General features: G+C 35.7%; 2 protein-coding genes across 3 annotated transcripts; both read left to right on the forward strand.

Annotated features, from left to right (window-relative positions):
- Positions 1–5,696: 5,696 nt before the first annotated feature.
- On the forward strand, positions 5,697–11,576 carry LOC141651356 (uncharacterized). The gene is made up of 6 exons (XM_074459072.1): positions 5,697–6,082; positions 6,209–7,146; positions 7,241–8,471; positions 8,605–9,394; positions 9,503–10,153; positions 11,547–11,576. The coding sequence occupies exons 1-6, from the start codon at positions 5,697–5,699 to the stop codon at positions 11,574–11,576; spliced, it is 4,026 nt and encodes a 1,341-aa protein (XP_074315173.1).
- On the forward strand, positions 11,286–18,667 carry LOC141653405 (uncharacterized). 2 transcript variants are annotated; one of them, XM_074461160.1, is made up of 9 exons: positions 11,286–11,419; positions 11,547–11,703; positions 13,183–13,494; positions 13,806–14,022; positions 15,519–15,665; positions 15,751–15,875; positions 16,252–16,456; positions 16,766–17,019; positions 18,058–18,667. In XM_074461160.1, exons 2-9 carry the CDS (start codon positions 11,594–11,596, stop codon positions 18,224–18,226), a joined length of 1,539 nt encoding a protein of 512 aa, XP_074317261.1. In that variant the 5' UTR covers positions 11,286–11,419; positions 11,547–11,593; the 3' UTR covers positions 18,227–18,667. The 2 variants fall into 2 exon arrangements, with proteins under 2 accessions (XP_074317261.1, XP_074317262.1); XM_074461161.1 differs by lacking the exon at positions 13,183–13,494.
- Positions 18,668–20,974: the final 2,307 nt, after the last annotated feature.

Consider the following 20,974-nt stretch of genomic DNA (forward strand, 5'->3'; position numbering starts at 1 on the left):
TGAAGATGATGTATTCCTCAAATTATTTTTACTATTAATTTCAGAACATCAATTATCACATTTTCCCATTTTCGTCTTACAATTTTCGTTCTCCATTTCAGATTTTCGCCCTTGTGCCACCACCAGATTTCAGGCCTCTTATTGAGAAGGAATTTATTGTCAAAATCAGGGTTACAAAAGAGTTCAACATTGAGCAGAAATCGCTTTCCTATGGTGTCATATCCTTATCTGATGATCCTACAACAATATCTAAGTGGAAAAACATCCATGATGCATCAAAGGTTCTTCAATTTACATACTCTAAACTTTACAATACAATCTGTATATTTTACATAAACAAAATTCATGTCTTAATGCACCAGGAAAAATCAATGTCAATTTCATCGTCCAGCAAGGATACCAACACTGACTCCATGATGGTTGATCTTTTAAAGTCCTTTCCCTTTATTACGTGAAATCCTACTGCTTAATCTTTTTACTTACAATATTTTAATGTGTTAGGAAAAGTTGAGGGAGATGACTGAAGACGAACCTGTCAGGGAAGTTGAGGAGTTAACGCCACAGAAAGGTATTGTGGTAATGGCTGAAACGTCGGACAAATCATCTGCAACAAAACAGCAAGATATCAAAATGGGAAAGGCTCCAATGGATATTTAAAGAACTTTATTATTAGTGTTTTTTCGGTTTTGGACTATGTTTTATAACCTGACTGTTTCTTTATGTTTTTGCACCGTTATTTGGACTACATTATGTATTTCAGTTGGACTATGTTATGTATTTCAGTTTCAGGACTTAATTTGATGTCATTTAGTACAAGTGTAATAGTTATACTAGGAAATATCGCTGCAGTAGACTACGGAGCAACCAAAGCATAAAGATTGGACCACCAGCAAATTCCAATGAGAAGCAGCAGCAAATTTCAATGAGGAAATGAAGGCTAATGCAAAGATGAACTAGGACAGCAAGCAAACAATAGAACCAAAAGTGTGTTACTTTCTAAAATGATGCTTGCAACAACTTATGTAATTGTCCAGGAGTATAACTTATATAAAATCTTTATTTTGTTCACAGATTATGTTGCACTATTATTAGTAAATTCAAAATAATGACAACTATGTTGTCAGTCAGATTATCACGTAGATTATAAAGCTAATGCAGCTAACAAACGACCTGATGTGACCAAGTAAAGCACATTTGAAATTTACGATACAAAATTCAGAAACACGAAAAAATATATGCAAGTACATGCTCATTTTGAAACACTACTTTACAAAACCCGTACACATAAAATCATATACGATGAAAGACACAGCATTTAAATTTTCTGCTGATTATATTAATATAGTTATTATTGTCACGTAATATATGATCATAAACAACTCCATCATCATTTCCGTTAATTTAATGTTTCTTTAAGCTCAAGTCAAGTTTACTTTCTGCACTTAAACACTGCTCAATAAGATTTCCAAAAAAAAGCATTACAACTAAAAAAACTACAACTAAACAACATACCACCAAACAAAACTCAACTAAATTCATTTTCTAGCATTCTTTCGTCCTAAATTGCAGATCATCCAATCTAATTTTGAAAATAATTTTGAAATTTTCTAAAAAATTTGAGCAATGTGTTTATTTTTAACTTCACACAACGAACATATACAATTAAATTATGTTGCACTATTTTTAGTGAATAATAAAAAATATACAAGTCAAGTTACGTATACAACGTAAAGTAACTTACATACAATAAAAAGAATAAAAAGAAGTAACTATTAACATTATAACAGGTCAAATCTATTACAAATGAATTTAAAATACATAATACCACCAAAAAACGTGTTAAGGTGTTAGTGGGGCAAAAAATAGTTACAAAGTAATTGCCATACCATGTAGTTTCTGTCAGTATGTAAATCATAAATCAATACACACCAGCTTTTACAATTAAATAACAAAACATATGCCAATTCACTAATCTATAAATTTCACATGAACTCTTGCCTTAAATTAGTTTTTACATTAATGAATCATTCATAGGATCACACGGGTTGAAAGAACTTAGATTGAGACTATAATCATGGAAAAGGGCAGTTCATCAACGTCAGGGAAGAAAAGAAAAGAATACGGAAGGCAGCAAGAAAACAGTAAGTCATCTTATGTGTTCTTGAGTTTATAACAACTGTCATTTACTTTAATGTAAACTAAACTAGGAATATAGTAAACTTAACTTATAAAACCATAGCTGTCAATTATACTCCAGTCTTCAATTGCAGAACTACAAATTTTTCTTTATGTTCAAACCTGAAATTTAGAGTAAAACGATATTAGTACAAGACAAACTCATGTCGCTAAGGTCAGGTGGAAAGCGATCTGGGTTAAGAGCTATGTGGTTATAGTTAGGCAAAACACATGTTATTCAATTAAGGTAAACGCATGTGAATTAGGATTTCATGAATCATTTGACTTCATTAAATTATTGATTGTTTTTAGTACATATGCCATTATTGATTGTTGAATTCATGCAAAGAAAACGCAGAAATTGCAAACTGAAATTAAAAACCATGTTGATATGGGTTGGGTCCGGTCAAACATGTTGGTATGGGTCGGGTCGGGTCAACCATGATGGTATGGGTCGGGTCGGGTCAACCATATTGGTATGGGTCGGGTCGGGTCAACCATGTTGGTATGGGTCGGGTCGGGTCAACCATGTTGGTATGGGTCGGGTCGGGTCAACCATGTTGGTATGGGTCGGGTCGGGTCAACCATGTTGGTATGGGTCGGGTTGGGTCAACCATGTTGGTATGGGTCGGGTCGGGTTAACCAGGTTGGTATGGGTCGGGTCGGGTTAACCAGGTTGGTATGGGTCGGGTCGGGTCAAACCAGGTTGGTATGGGTTGGGTCGGGTCAAACCAGGTTGGTATGGGTTGGGTCGGGTCAAACCATGTTGGTATGGGTTGGGTCAGGTGAACCCATGTTGGTATTTGTTGGGTCGGGTCAAACCTGGTTGTGTTGGGTTGCAACAGGCCAACCCATGTTTGGGTTGGGCTGGAATTGGGTAAACTCAAGTCATACCCGAATTGGATTAAGGTACAACCCAATTTAAAATGGGCACGGTCAGACTTGATTGGGTTGGGCTAGGTGAAATATAATTGTGTTGGGTCAAATGACGAATAATTGGGTTAGGTCACATGCAATTGGATTTGTACACGGTACCTTCCTCGGGTCGGGTTACATTCCTCTATATTGTGCTAGAGATTAAATTAAAAAAAATTAATTAATTGAGACGAAATTGTGCATTAACTTAACCAAAAAACCAATTGAATAAAAAAGTAATTTCACTCACTTTTTTAGGGTTTTTTATAAGATGAAAATCAGCCTAACTAAATGAATATCTTCAAATAAAATAAATAATATGACACAACAAATTAAATTAAAAATTTAGTTAAATCCATTAATTAAAAAGTCCATATGTGATAACCAAAATTAAACAATATTCTAACCAATACTGACATCCTAGATCGGTTCATTGCGAACAGAAAAATCAACAAAAATAATCACACATTCGTCGAATTTTTTATTTTAACAATTAACATCAATAAAACAAATTAGATTTTTCCGACTATTCAAATCTGCATAAAAAAAATATTTATTAAAAAATAAACATTACTTTGTTTATCATAGATCTACTTATTTATCACCTAAAAAAATTAGTATTTAATATAAAAAACACCTTAATTTAACATAGTGGAATAACATTTTTTTAAATCAACAAAATAATAAATCTTCTCTTTGAAAGCATAGATCTACATATTTTTAACCTAAAAACGCTATATTACATAATAATCACAAATTAATTTTATATACTCTCTGAAAATAGGACCCTATTTTTGTGGTAAAAAACAGGACCCTACTTTGAAGCTATAATCTCGGAATTTAAGCTTCCATATCACAGTTGCTTATATTTTTTTAACAATCGTTTCATGCTATTTCTATAAATTTATATGCATGTCATTAAAAAGAGGGGGAAATTAATTATGTGTACCTTTCATCAACAATTTTGGCCTCCATTTTTCACCGGACTTGCATTCTTCACCATGAAATAGTCTTCGTTGATCTTTAACATTCCAGGATGATCTCCGCCTTTAATCATTTGAGGACGACTTTCCTCTTTAAGATCTGTATTCATTTTTTACGGATCTTTTCTTTTGAAAACCTATGGTCTGAGATAGAGGTGGACGGAATGAGGTGATGAGATGTTTATTGAGAGGATGTAGTAGGTGGAAAGATGATGATGATTGAAAGAATGAAGAGATGAATGGCGGAATAGGATCTTCAATGGCGGATTTATGATTTAGGGAGATGAGATGAGTGGTAGGTGAAAGAAGAGAGATGAAGCAGAAGAGAGATGAGGGGTAGGTGAAAGAAGAGAGATGAGGAGGGGATGACGGTAGGTGAAAGAAATAGATGAGGTTAGGTGAAATAAGAGAGACGAGGAGGCGGAATTTGTGACGATTTTAACATTGCTGAGGTTATATATAGTAGATGTTTAGGGTTTAATTTTGGGTCAGCATATTCTGGGCTGCGTAAAAGCAAGCAATTATACGGCCCATTTGCTATAGTCCGTCCATTATAATCCATATCATATCGTATTTGTAAGAGAGTTGACTCGGTTTTTTTTTATTTCATAAACGCCTCATATTTTCATATTAACATTTTTGCTTTGTACTTTCTCATTTGTATAATTTCCCATTTAATTTATGTTTGCACATTATAGTTGATTCGAGTGAACCGACAAGACAAGATATTTATGATTCAAGTCAACAACCAATGTCAAATACCCGTACGCCGCTCTCTGACATTACAAATGGTACATCGCTATTTTTTTATTTTTACAATTTCTTACGTTTTAATTTTATTTAACGAAAAACATTTTAAATCAAACCTCTGCAAATTACTTTTCTAATAAATGTTTTTTTGAAAAACTTGCAGTTTCTCGAACCGCAAGTCAAAATACGAGAAGACATGTACGTGAACAAAACTCAATCACATTACGATCAAGTAATGTAAATTTTAGCCCTATCTCATCACCTCCCGATGCTCCCATTGTAACGCCTGCTCAGTTACGGGCGAAGACGGCGAGAGATAAAAGGAAAACGTTTTCAACTAAAAAACGTACTGGTAATGTTAGTCATGTCTTTTCTCAATTAAGCCCCCCAACTACACCGCTTAGCTCCACCGCTACAGGTATATATCTATCTCTATATGTTATATATCATAGTTTGTCATGTGCAATATCATATTCCTTCATAATTGTTTTAAATAACATGATTTAGGAGAAATATGTAGTCCAACAGATGTGGTTGAGCGATTGGTAAGAGATTTATGTGCTGAGTATGGTGAATCTTTAAATGAAGTTCTTCCTTCTATAACTCCAAATGAAGAATCCCCATGTCAGTATGTAATAAATTCATCCTTTTCACTTGGAGAATGTTCACGAACTCAACAAACCTCATCCGTTGACTTAATTAATGATAGTAAGTATATTTTCAAACTTATTAATCCGACGCCAGTCATTAACTGAATTTCTATATAATAATTATTATGTGCCACATATTAACGTTTAATTTTTTTTACAAGATTGGGAAGGATATTGGGACATTGGAGATCCAGATTATGAATGTGAAAAATGTAGGGCGCAAATGTGGTTTGAGGAGAGAAAACAAAAAAGTCGTGGTACAAGACGTCCAAAATTTTCACTATGTTGTTCGGACGGCAAAGTTGTTCTCCCATACTTACATGAGCCACCTGAAATCCTTAAGTCTCTTTTGAATGGACATCATCGGTTAAGCAAGCATTTTAGAGAAAACATCAGAGGTTATAATTCCATGTTTTTCTTTACTTCCATGGGTGGTAAAATTGATCATTCCATCAATCAAGGTAGAGGTCCTTACACTTTTCGGATGGGAGGTCAAAACGTTCATCGAATAGGTACTTTAGTCCCGCCTGCAGAGTCAAGTCCTAAGTTCTGTCAATTGTATATATATGACACCGAAGAAGAAGTTTATAATCGTAAAACCGCCATCAGGTATTTATATTAATTTCTTTTTTATGTATTGTCGAAATTCATTCAATTTGATTCCATTTTACATTATAATTATCTATTCTTATTACAAAAATCTTCAATTAATTTGTGGTGCTTTTAAAAATGCAGTCCCAACGATCCCTCTAGGTTTAACGATGATCTTATTCGGTTGTTAAAAAATATGATTGACCAATACAATCCTCTTGCTAAGCTGTTTAGGATGGTTAGGGATAAATTGTCTATAGATAAAGACAGTGAAGTGAGCATCAGACTTATTTCCAGAAGAGAAAAAGATGGAAGAACATATAATCGTCCAACGGTTTCGGAGATTGCGGCTTTGATTGAAGGGGATATCGGTCCAAATATGGAGAAAAGGGATATTATTGTTAAGAAGTCATGTGGTGGTTTGCAACGGATATCTGAGTTACATCCTCTATACACTCCACTCCAATATCCTTTGTTATTCCCATCCGGGGATGATGGGTATCGGTTGGGTATCCAACACGGTGAAGCTTCTATTGGGGTCAGCACTAGCGAGCAACCGCGTGAAGAAACAACGTGTCGAGAGTGGTTTGCCTATCGTCTACAAGACAGATCACCTGATATTGAATTTCCAACGTTGTTACTATCTGGAAAGGCATTTCACCAGTTTTTAGTTGATGGTTATATGATGGTTGAATCGCATAGGCTCAATTACATTCGTTTTAACCAAGAACGACTTCGGGTAGATAATTACAAAAACCTTTCAAATGCTGTTGGTAGAGGAGACATCGAGACATCTTCTGCCGGTGCTCGGTATATTATCCCTTCGAGTTTCCCAGGTGGTGACAAGTGGAAGAAAGTGAATTATCTCGATACCATGACTATTTGCAAGTGGTTCGGTTATCCTGATTTATTCATTACATTCACGTGTAATCCCAAGTGGCTGGAAATAGTTCGATTCGTTACTAAAAGAGGCTTGAGATCGGAGGATCGTCCAGATATTCTATGTCGTGTCTTCAAAATTAAGCTCGATGAGTTGATAAGAGATTTAAAAGATCGACACATTTTTGGAAAAGCTAGAGCAGGTACTCATTAAAGTTAACCGTTTCATTAAAAACATAATTTATTATTTAACAGTACCGTATATAATCTGATGCATTTCAAATATTTATTTTCCAGTGGTATATACTATTGAATTTCAAAAACGTGGTCTACCCCATGCGCATATACTATTGTTCCTACATCGAGAGTACAAGTTCCCTGAAGCTGCAGATGTCGACAAAATAATTTCTGCCGAGATTCCTGATCCGATTAAGGAGCCTATCTTACATGCTGCTGTTTGTGAGTACATGCTCCATGGCCCGTGTGGTAAAGAAAAGTTATCATCACCGTGTATGGTCGGGGAAAACTGCTCAAAACATTACCCAAAGCCGTGTACTGAAAGAACAATGGTTGACGGTGAGGGTTATCCTATATACAAGAGAAGCAAGAAAGGAGTTACGGTGAAAAAGGACGATGTACCTATTGGCAACGAATTTGTCATTCCATATAACGCTCAGTTGTTATTGAAATATCGGGCTCATATCAACGTCGAATGGTGTAATCAATCTCGATCGATTAAGTATCTCTTCAAGTATATTAACAAGGGCTCTGATCGAGTTACGATGCAGTCCTCTTATATGCGTCGCAATGAGGACGATCCTGGTCGATTTGATGAGATAAAAAGGTATTATGACTGTCGATATTTATCCGCGTGTGAAGCTGCATGGAGGTTATTTGGTTTTGAAATTCATTATAGGACTCCAGCTGTTGAACGGTTGCAGTACCACCTTCCGGATGAGCAGCCTGTTGTTTTTGATGATAATGATTTCATTGACGACGTTGTAGATAAATCATCGATGGGAGTATCGCAGTTCTTGAATTGGATGGCCTGCAATAATTCTGAACAACGGGATATGCAGATTGCAAAAGAATTGTTATATTCTCAATTCCCAACTAAATTTGTTTGGAAGAAGAAGGAGCGGCATTGGAGCCTTAGAAAAAAAGGGTTTACGATTGGTAGGTTGGTTCATGTCCCACCGAACTGCGGAGAGCTGTATTTTATGAGAATCATGTTGAATCATGTTAAAGGCCCCAAGTGTTTTGAGGACATTAGGACCGTCGACGAATATGTCTGTCCGACATTTAGAGAAGCGTGTTACAAATTGGGCTTAATTGGTGATGACAGAGAGTATATTGATGCGATAAAACAAGCTGCAGATTGGGGGTCTGGATTCTACCTTCGTAACCTTTTTTCGACTTTATTACAGTCTGGTACATTGTCTATGCCGACCACAGTTTGGGAAGAAACCTGGCAGCTTCTTTCCGACGATATACTTTATAGGCAACGCAAACTTCTTAAAAAATCCAGGTTTGTCTTTTATATCACTCTACATTTATGGCTTCCTTGATTATAATACTTTTTAAATAACAGGTGATTTTTTTACTTTTCCACTCTATGTATCACTATATTTATTCTTCTGCAACATCTATTTGTTGATCAGTAATATATTCACCTTTTTTCCCTTATCAGCCTTACAACTGACAGATGAAGAGTTGAAAAATTATGCACTGATGGATATTGAAAATTCTCTTCAATTAAATGGGAGTAGCCTGACTAGATTTCAAGGAATGCCTCTTCCAGATTCTTCAACAACGTCACACCATCGAAACACGTTAGTAATGGATGTGTTGTCGTACGACAAACAGTCACTGAGGGAAGAAAATGAGCGTCAGCTTTCTTCAATGACTAATGAACAAAGGTCGGTCTACAATGAAATAATGGATGATGTTTTAAAAAATAGAGGAGGAGTGTTCTTTGTTTATGGATATGGCGGTACTGGAAAGACATTCATTTGGCGTTCTTTGTGTTCTGGAATAAGAAGTAAAGGAGAAATTGTTGTAGCAGTTGCATCAAGCGGAATTGCAGCAACCTTGATACCTGGTGGTGTAACAGCTCATTCAAGATTAAGCATTCCGCTCAATGTGAATGAGGACTCTACTTGCTCTCGAATTAAGCCTGGTAGTGATTTAACGGAACTTTTGATAAGGGCGAAACTCATAATATGGGATGAAGCACCTATGACTCACAAACATAGCTTTGAGGCTGTTGACAAAAGTTTGAAAGATGTAATGCGCGTTGTGAACGCGAGAAATGCTGAATTACCGTTTGGTGGTAAGGTGGTAGTATTTGGGGGAGATTTTCGCCAAACTCTACCCGTTGTCTCCAAAGGAAGTAGAGCAGACGTTGTGCGTGCATCTCTTTGTTCATCATATTTGTGGCGTTCTTGCAAGGTATTCTTCCTTAACTACCATAGCAATATATATGTCCACCAACATTATTAGTTACAACTTTTCTTAAAAATTAAATATATAAATATGATAACATTTGAATTTGTGCAGGTGCTTAGATTGACACAGAACATGCGTTTGCAAGGTGGAAGGACAAGCGACAATGTTGACGATATAAGGAAATTCTCGGGGTGGCTCTTGGAAATTGGAGATGGTTTAGCAGGCGGTGAAAATGACGGGGAAGTCGATCTTCAATTCCCAGACGACTTACTCATTCAACATGTGGCAGATCCGATTGCATCAATAGTAAATGTCACATATCCAGATCTACAAAACCAGTTGTGGAACCCAGATTACCTCCAAGAAAGGGCAATTCTCGCCCCTACTCACGAGATAGTTGAAGCGGTAAATGACTACGTGTTGTCGAAAATCGATGAGGAGGAGGTGATATATCTAAGCTCTGATGAAGTTTCTAACGATGATAGAGGCATATGTGACCCTGACCTTCATTCTACTGAATACCTCAATAGTATTAAATGTTCCGGACTCCCAAATCATGAGCTGAAGTTGAAGGTTGGTGCTATGGTGATGCTTCTCAGGAACATTGATCAATCACGCGGTTTGTGTAATGGAACACGATTAATTGTGACTGATTTAGCGTCACGCGTGATTAGATGTACGGTTTTGACAGGTAGTCATAAAGGTGATCACGTGCATATTGCTCGACTAACACTAACTCCGTCGGACTCCAGTAAATTCCCGGTACGTTTTAGCAGAAGGCAATTCCCCATCGCGGTCTGTTTTGCCATGACTATAAACAAGAGTCAAGCTAAGGACAATCATTATCTCAGGTCAGCATCTACCTTCCACGACCAGTTTTTAGTCATGGACAGCTTTACGTAGCGCTTTCCAGAGTTACAAGAAAAGAAGGTTTGAAACTCTTGATTTGTGATAGTAATAAGGTTACATCAAATACAACAACAAATGTAGTCTACCATGAAATTTTCCAATATTTGGAATGATATTAGTCTATTTTCGTTAATTTTATAGTTATGTTTCTTCAATTTGATTGTAACCGCTTTTCAAATTTGATAACTATTTCCAATTTATAGCGATATTTATTTTGTTTGCTTTTTATTATTTCTCATACATTACATTTATTATATATTATATACTATGTTCCATGTTACAACACCGAATTTGTGGATCTATATCACAAATTTAAAACATGCTCAAGTTTCAACCCCTTGCAAATTTTGCACGTGTTTTATTCTATTATGAATATATACAAGAAATACCACTTAAAATATACATGTTCATTACTTAGTATTCTTTATATATTCACAGCGATTTCAATGATTATAAATTCATACCCGTGCAAATTGCACGGGTTGAAAACTAGTTTTTGTTAAATTTTTACACATGATAAATAAGTTCAACTACAACTCACCACAAATTCTCATTTGTGATGACATATCCGTCACATAAGTTTGTGGGTAGATAAGACAAAAACAGAGTGCATATAGAGTAACAATCTGTTTTGTCTTATATACACATGGCTACATAGATACTTATTAGTAGTATTTGATTCGCTACAAGCTTGTGATGGATGTGCCGGGGAGACTTGCTGAAAAATTAATGATTTTTTTTTTTTAAAATATGTTGACCAGACATCATTTTACACACTTTTTTTTCGTTTTTTTTGGTGCTGACTAAGGTATCCCCTATCAATAGCTGGGTCAATCTCCTTCAAAATACTTAAGACAATTTAATGGGTTGACCCTCACAAATTTTGTGTTTTTTCTTTTTTTTTTGGTTGTTTGTTTAAAATCCGAATGAATGGACTTCCTGCAATAGAAGAGTTTTAGATATTCGTAATGGGGTCCAAAACCCTCCCTCCATCTTTGAAGCATTCTCCTTGACTCAATACTGAATTACAGTTCCTCATAAAAAAATTCCTAATCCGTAAATCAATACATATATATATATATATATATATATACTCTTCTGCACATTCAATTCAAATTGGTAATTTACACATTTCTTGCTCAATTTCTTATTATTAAAAATATTTATTTGTATCTAATTCTGCAAATATTTACTGGGTTCCACTCAAAATGTTAACTTTTGCTGATTATTGATTCATTTTCAACAGATTCAGGTCAAGTCTCTCAGAATGCGCTGATCCATTTTTGGTTAAAAATGGCTGAATGTGCAAGTTTACAATCCAATTTTAATCTGCATTTTGGAAGAAGTTATTCAAATGGGTCTTGGATTAAACCTCAGAATTCAAATCCTAGAAAAATTTCCAGGTAAGAAACCTGTTTTTTGTGTTCTTATATTTGTAAAGATGATAAATTTGTTGTTTATTTGCCGAGTTTAATTGGAAAATGGGCTAATTTAGGTTGGTTTTGCCTTGACTTAAGGAAACAAGTGTGTATAATATTTTGACTGATAATGGTTTTTAAGAAGCATTATATTTGAATTTGTGATTATTATGAGTATACTATGCTGCTTACTTCTTGGGTCATTCGGAAACGCTCTCTTGTGTTGCTAATGCAAGGGTAAGACTTTGTGCATCTGACCCCCTTACCTTGCAATTTGTGGGCCATTGGGGTAATGTTTTGTGCTTATTTCTGCAATATGACTGGTGAAAAGGAAAATGTCAACAAGTCACAACATTTCATGTTTGAGCATAATTGATCCATTGTTTGGATTGGACCTGCCTATTTTGGGAAGTTTGCTATGTTTCTAGACTAATTAGAAGCTCCCTAGTGTGATAGTGAAGGGTTGAATGTGGTTGAATGCTTGTCTGTTGGCCGAGGATGAATAGCATGGCAAACTGGTACTTGGTTGGGTGAGGTTACTGTGGTATAAACAGGGAAGTTAAGGATACCACCTCAAAATGCGGTCGCGATAATCTTTTGACTGTTTGGATTGGACCTGGGTATTTTAGGGAGTTTCCTATGTTTCTGGACTAATTTGGAGTTCCCTAACATGATACTGAATGTGGTTGAACGCCTGTATGTTGGCTGAGGATGAAGAGCATGGCAGACTAGTACTTGGCTGGGATATTAGGTATGAACAGGGCAGTTATGGATAGTTATCTTGGCCATTGTGTTATAGTCTTATAGATGTGGTGATACCGCCTCAAAATGCGGTCGCAATAACCTTTGAAAGGTTATAACTCGTTCCTATTTTGTTGCCGTGGTCAGATTTAATAACATGAAAGGGCTATGTGTATGTTGAAATATTCCGTTGAATTTTAATAAGATACCAACTCAACTGCTTGAAATTTCTCTGTAATTCAAAACTTTAGTAATTGTACTTGAAAATGGCGAGTTCGATAGCTAGTATTTAGCTTGAGTCCAATAGTCCTATCTCACTATCTCAGTGTGTTTTAGTTGTATGACTTGTATCTGTATATCTACTGGACTCTCTGAAAAAAGAGACTCCCTGTAGTTGTAATTATTTTAAAGCTCTTTGTATCTTTGTAACTATGTTACTTTGGCGCTTCACTTTAGCTGTGTGTCACGTCTCTACAGTCTAAACTCCGTCATGGTACAGCACTCTATCTCGTTATTTTAGTCCCAAAGTATGAAACCTTTTCACAAAATCGACGTGAGGTATTGCTACTTGCAGCTGAGCCTAAGTACATAGTTTTGGATACAATTTCGATCTACAATCTACATTATTAATGTTGGGAAACACACACACACACACACACACACACACACACACACACACACAAAACTTAGACTTTGATGAGTTTGAATCTTTTTACTTGGCAGAAACTATCACTTTTCTTCGGTCCCTCTATGGAGAGTCAGCAAGTATAAATCTCGTTCCTTTTCTAGACGTCCGAACACAATTTCTGCTTTTAGGGGATCTTCAATGAAGTGTAGCTTCTCAGGGCTTATGATAGATTTTGAAAGTGCTGCTCCCTATGATTGGGTTCCTGTCATAGACCAAGTTCTTCTTACTGCCAGTGTCTTCCTTACATATATGGCTGGAGTTTTGCCGTCTGAGAAATCTTACCTAAACTCTCGAAAGAAAAGTTCAAGTTCTTTGCTGCTTCACGAAAGTCCTGTCTTTTTTGGTAGGTGAGCTAACTTCTCTTGAAATCTATGTTTCCAAAGTAAATGTCAAACACATGATTATTTAGTACTTGTCTCTGTGAGACTCTCACATATTGAAATTGGGAGGCATACAATTATAAAGGTTGGGGATTAAATGTATTAGTGTGTAATTAGTGGGCAATTGGAGCAGCCTCGCAAGAAATAACTTGCCTGTCTTGTTTGAGAATAAATGTTGATTATGGGGCTTCTAGATCACGGTTTTTGTCTTATTCTGTCTTTAATTTGTTCAGATATCAATTTGTTCTTGCACTTATTATTTCCTTCATACTTTCCAGTACAACTGAAGAGGAGGACAAAACTAGTTGTCGACATAATTGGAGTGTCATAAAAGGAAAAATAACAGATTCTCTTATTGCTTCTGAGAATGGTGTTATTACGAGCTTTGATGAATCGGATTTTGATCGTACAAAGAGACCACTAAGTTTATATGCTGTTGAACCTGGTTCCAGACTCAGGCTGCTTTTGTCTTCTGTTGAACAACTTGAGAAAGAGGTAGGCAATAATATGTTTCTCAGCATGTGCAACAATAGATATTTTCTGATTAATTCAGAGGAATATCAACTGTCTTTTTTATTTTAATTGCTGGAAATGCATCTTTGTGGCTGCTTGTCGTTTGCCATCTTTAACGTGTACATCTTTTTTTCCTTTTCCTGAGCAAACTGGCATGATCTTGACTGAGCTTATTTTCTGAACTGTGCATTCTGAAATGGGCTGAAACAAAATGCTAAGGACACCTTGACAATAAGATACTTTGGTTCCTTAGGCTTGTGCTAATTCCACTTTGTTGCCCTTTGTTTTCACTAATTCCCCTTTGGTGATCTGAAGTTTAAACAGTTTCTCACTTTGGTGACATGAGGTTTTCACAAAATTTCCCACTTTGGTAATCAGTGAATTTTAACCATCATATATGTAGATGCAAATTATCATTATACTTTGTATAAGATACAAGGGTGGTTTTAACATAATTTACATAATAGCACTTGTGTTTGGATTATTTGTTACGTTTCAGTTATCTAAGTGGAAAATCACTCATCTCTGGCACCAATGTGAAATTTGTGAAATCTCTTGATACCAAATGGAATTAGCTCAAAGCCTCAAACCCTCAAGGCACCAAAGTCATTTATCCTAAGAAAAATGTTTCAGATTTTAGAAAGGTGTCTTTTGTTTTAAGGTAAGGGCTTGTGGATGCTGCCTATTCTACAAAAGTTCAATCCTATGAATCCTATCTCTAATTACCCTTCCATTTTCAAGTGAAATTGGTTAGAGGATTTCGTACATGCTTGGTTCTACGTGTCTACCTTTTGTTGTTACTAATGCGGTTCTTGTTGATGTTTTAATTCGCGAACTTTTATTCATGTTTATACGACTTCAAAATTAGAGAGCTGAAAGCCTCGTTCATAACTCATAATAACTTGGTTCAAATGGAATTTTTCCTCTACTTAGTTTTAAGAGGTCGTTAGAAGCTGACTAGTCAAAGTACATGGCTGGTGTGAGTTACATAAAAAGCGCTGAAGTAAATGGAAGCCATGGATTAACCATCTGAACTCCATCAGCTAACAATTGAATCGCCGTCTTTACTTAAAATGTCTGTTATTTTGATGGAACATCGCCTTATTACATTATATTCCCTCAGTCGTGATCAGTCAGTCCTTTACGTTTGATTTTGACACAAAGACCAAGGAAAGAAGAGATATATGCATTAAGAAATAAAAAAAGCAAAAAGCAACCTGCACATGAGAAGGAAAAGTAACTTCTATATACCTAATACGGAAGAACCCCAAATAAGGAAAACACAAAGAATTGACATTCAGTGGAGCTGGTTATGAGATTCATGTCCACACGTTGATACTCTTCGGAATTCAAGTGCATTGCTTATCTTTTTTTAACGATGATTTCTGTAGTTTAGGCATCTTTCACTACCATGAATTGCGTTTTACGGACTGCCATCTCTTCTTTCCCCTATAAAGTTGTCTGAAATCTCGTAACAGGTTAATGAAATTCCAGATATATCAGAGGCTATGGAAAGTGGCCAATGGCTGGGTTTGTTTTCCATAACTCTAATAAGGACTTGTAGAGCAGCTTTCTCTTCATGGATGGACAAGGAGTTTCACACAAAAAATTGCTGCCCTGACAAGGTAATTAAAGATGCTTTGTGATTTGGCATTTAAGTGGCGCCCATTAAGTTTAAATGTTTGTTTGTTTTACTATATGTTTTGCCAGGAGCTTTTATTTTATATGTCAGATAAGTTGAAAGGAGACGAGATGATCTTAGGAAATATAAGAAAATCTGGCAAGATGGAACTCTATGCAGGTTTAATAAGCTTTTTCAGATATGGCTCATGTAGGTATGTCTTAATAAGTATCATGCTCTTCCAAGTTATTTACTCCTAGCTTAACTCAATTTTATTTGGAAAACGGCACTCACCGAAAATCAAAAGTTAAAACGTTAAAAATGGTTTAACGTCAGCAATATTCAAGATAAGGGAAAGAAAGAAGTAAGGGTTACAACACGTCAACACTTACAAGCAATAGTATTCATATGTAAAATTATCGACGTTAAAAATTGAACTCAAAAGAAGAGAAAATAAATGGGATGGAGGTGATACCGTTTTCAAAAGTTGTTAAAATTGTATTTCTTGGCTCTTAGTTACCACAAATGAGACTCTGTCCCTTATTTTTAGATATATTCTGCGGTGACTTTTTTATGCCTTTCCATTTCAGGGATTGTAGCTACTATGACCACAGTGTGTTTTCCTTACATGGGAGCGCCATATTGGAAGATTTGATTATCATAATAGCTGACGCTATAGCAAGCACATATCTTGAGGTTATATCGGTGGACAGTGATGTATCTGAGAAAATTAGTAACTTGGGGTTGTCTTTATGTGCTCTGTCGACCAGAGCTCTGCAGAAACTAAGAAATGAGGTATCATTGATTTCTGTCTTACCGTTGCCGCATTCCTTCTCCGCTTTCATTTTTACTCCCCATATCACCATCTATAGCTCTGGTTGACCTTAATGATCAATGACGTCGACTTATATTTTTTAACTAGTATTCATGGTTACGACTTTGTTAAAATGATAATCTGAAAATAGTTGCTTTGATTAATAAAACTTGATGGACTTTTGTCACTAAATATGCATCATGCGTGTATTTCGTGTACATATATTGCAGTTGTATCTTTACATTTCCATTCTGCCTTCTGATTTTATGCCCTTGGATGTATGGTGTAAGGTAGCTATGTGCGAGTGGATTCACCGTAATTTTGGAGAGATCGTGTTAATGTACGAGGATCGATTTGACCTGCGGATACTAAAACTTGAACCATACCATGAGTCATCTGATAAGAACAAGGAAAGTCTGAGGTGGTGGAGCACACTTTTTCTGAGGAATTCTGTGAAGTCGGAGTCCTCTATGCGCTATGCTGTTATCAGTCCCTTCTCATTGAGTCTAAAGCGCACAAGAGAACTTAGAGCGCTCAAAGGATGGTAAGTCCTGTATTTTCTGCATGCCTCTTGGACCCTTGGTTATATAAATGGAATTTAGGTCAAGAGAGTAGAGACTTAGAAAGAAAAACTAAATTTAGGAAGGCATTCTTTAGATTTTCCTCTTTCTTTTTGATAATGACGGGAGATCAGAGTATGTCATATTTTGTTTTGATTTTTTTTTTCTCTCTTTCTTGGAGCTCTTAAGTCTTAATGTAGGTGACTTTTCTCGATTCTGTCCTGGGTCTGGTAATCCTGGATTTGATTGGCATTAGATCCTTGAGGCTATTCTACTCTGCCTCTTCGCATTTCCTCGCCAACCTGTGTTAGACATTTCACTTCATTTAACTTCAAATTCAAGAGGATTCTTTTGTACTTCCTCCATCCCATTTATATTGTTACCATTTTACTTTGGTGGTCAAATGATGTCGACTTGTTGTTTTGATGAATTAAGCATGATAACATATATTTCGATAAAATAATAGTCAAAGTTGACATCAATTGACCACTGAATCCAAATGGGGACAAAATACAAAATAGCCGAGTCCGACCTTGGATAGGACACACGCACATGTAGATACGTTTAATCGAACATGGGTTAGAGAATGCATTTGATCATGAATTTTTCTTTTCTGAAACAGAAAAGAGAGATTCTACAAATAATGGGTGGGTGTTATTGCATAGTGGATCTTGATTACTCGTTAAGCTAAGCCTTAGAAACAGAGATTATGGTTTAAAATCTCATATATTGTCTCTTCTCAGTGAGTCTTGTGAGACCAACTCACAAAATACCTACCTATTCCTTATTTAATTTACGGTTAAGGGTTGGTATCACATGTAAGAGGGTCTCATATAATTTTCGTGCAGTCTCCTTAACATCTTGTTTTGATATTTGTTACTTTCTCGCTCAGCAAACTCTGGTTGATTCAGATAAAATTCACCTGTATTTATGGAGAATTAGCCACCAGAGTATTAATCATGAATCATGAGAATGAGATGTTCTCTAATTCCTTTGTTTTTTTGAATCTCTTTGTTTCACAGGAGATATTACTTCAGCCTGGTATTGGAGTTAACTGACATCGCGCTGCCTGTTGCTAAAACTGTTGTCGCTCAGGTTCGAAATGGCATCTCGTTTTTCCTTGTAAGCTTGCTCGGACGATCAGTAGGACTCGTTTATACCGGGATACGGCAATCCCTAAAGTGGAAATAAAAGATGACCCCCGGGATTTTTGGGACTTAATTAGACGGTATTCATTCTTTCCTGGGCCATTAACTGCTGTTGCCCAGTCCTGTTATTTCATCTCTGTGTGGTCAAACTACTCATTCTTGTAACGAAATACTTGACTCGCCCTCCTGCTCTATTCCAATAATCTAGCCATCGTATTCATCTAGAGGTGTGATCTAATAATATGGGATTGGCGTATGAATTTTTTGGTCCACTGGCAATCCAACAGGTTGAGGACGGAATAGGAATAGCAAGACGAGTCTTTGTAAAAGTTCCAAAGGTCCCCCCAAGGCCCAGAAGTTGTAATCGATCAAATGACGGGAAGTTTTTATGCCCTTGCCTTTAACAAATTACTCCGTACTTTTTGTGAGACTGCTACATTTATCCATTGGTTAGGTATTAATTGAGTACACCATAATATAGTAACTGTGATACAATCTTACATATGCTAAGGAGTAATACATTTGTCGAATGTAATAAACAGGCCTACAAGTCCACGACGTTCGTTCATACTAATAATACCAAGAATTCAAGAAATGCGTCAACTTAACTAGAGGTATCAAGTTCATTATGAGAGGCTTGAATCTTCAAGACCATTTCCTTATAACCACCATATGCTCTACGGACATCAATATTTCTTTTGGTTTAAAGGCCTCCACATGGACGATTTTTATGCTCATGGATCTAAACTCAGATCATGAGCACCACTTCTTATGAGTATCAATTAAGCTAGTTTACATATGCTCGCTCCACGAATCTCAATGAGGACCCCTAAGCTCTCCAAATAAAAAAGATCTGTCAAATGGTTACTCAAGATCTTGCCTTTTGGATTATTGTGGATTATAAAATAGGTTAATTATTATAATTAAGCAAATCTAATTGATAACGTAAGCCTAGATATGCCTTATGTGGTTGATGTCGGCTGAGTCAAAATTGACTACGTAAGTTGATTGTTACTTGTTGAGTATTGATGCTAATAGCCTAATATTATGGGAAAATGAAGTGTAACATATCATCGTAATTCGTATCTCTTATTAAAATTTTAGGAGAAACCTTTTTTTTTTCACGTATATGATTACGACCTTGGAGCTAGCAAATAGCGACACGAGAGAAACCCAAACAAATTAATGCGATCCAGGACTTAAAACACAACACGAGCTTTAATTGGATCAGGTTTATACAACCTAACTTAACACAAATAACCTATTTACTAAGTTAATCCTATTTTTTCTTGATTATATCCATCACATAAATATATTTATACTTGCAAACATTGAAGTGACACGAAAACCCCCCGAAATATATTTATACTTGCGAACATTGACATGACACGGAAACACGACCCGAACCCGACACAAAATTTACGCACGGGGTTGGGTTGAGGCTTGATAACCCATTTGTGTGTGTTTCCATACGAACACAGACACAATATTTAATTGGGTTAGGTTTGAGCTAAATTAGTTTGTAACTTGTTTACATGTGACACAAACATAAACCCGACACAATCCTGATAACTATAAAAAAATTTCATATCATGAGACACCATATGAATAAAACAAGTGTGTACATTAAAATCAACCATGCATTGTTATGGATTTGTTAACATACCGACAAAATTGGATGTATTATGATGTATGGAAATATGGAATAGTATAATGGTTTGACATATGATCCTTTTCCAACAAGAAATTGGAGCTTGCTATATGGAACATCTCAAAAAGTCATTGCTACTTTAATTTCTATAGCTTTTTCATGCAAATGCATGGTGCAATGTTGCTTGGCGAAAGCAACACACCATCGTAGGCTATTCCGGCAATTAAATCTCAGTTGTTGTGATTTGTCGTTGACAAATGGAAAATATGATAAATAGTTGCCAAGGAAGCTAAAATGAAAGAACCAATAATAGTATAATTAATGGCGTGAACATAATTTTTTCCGCGTAAAGTCATTTTAATTTATTTCTTTGTGTTTTATTGTTAATCGGTCTTATTTAGAACGTATTGTATTACCCATCTAAAAGAAAAATCCATCAATAAGAAAATCTATATTTGCCATTTTTGATCCCATTCATTTAACATCTAAATCAAATTTCATGAAAATCATATTGTTCAATAATATGTTACTTAAAAATTTGTACATGGATGTGCATCTCGTTTGGTAATAATGTTTTTTTTTTTTTGGTGTAAACCGGGGTGTCCACCGTCGACAACAGTGTATAATCCCCTCGCCGCGCGTGCTCTCACGAAGAGGTAAACGGCTGGCCAAAGAGTTTGCTCCATTCCCATTGACAGGGATCGAACCCCTGACCTCATGGTTAAGGGATGAGGTGAGCAACCACCACACTAAACACATTTGGTTTCGTTTGATAATAATGTAAGAATATGAAATTTAACTATTGCTAATTTTGATACATATCGAGTAAACCCAGCAAAAAAAATCCACTTAAATACTAAGAAGCCCTTATTTTTTAAAGCTTCATTTCAATTTTTTTTTCCAAAGTTCAAATTAATTAATTAAAGTCTTTAATTTAAGCATACTTCGTACATTATCGTATTATAGATAAAGCGCACTCGAGGAAAACTTATCTAAAAATCCACTCATTACACATGAAAACTGAATGAATCATGTTTGATCACACATCATCATAAATTCTATAGTTACACTTCATAAAATTGTTGGAAAACAAATAAACCAATTTGCCAAAAAAGTAAAAACAAAACAAAAAATAAAAAA

Source organism: Silene latifolia, chromosome 4, assembly GCF_048544455.1.
Source record: "Silene latifolia isolate original U9 population chromosome 4, ASM4854445v1, whole genome shotgun sequence".
Taxonomy (NCBI): domain Eukaryota; kingdom Viridiplantae; phylum Streptophyta; class Magnoliopsida; order Caryophyllales; family Caryophyllaceae; genus Silene; species Silene latifolia.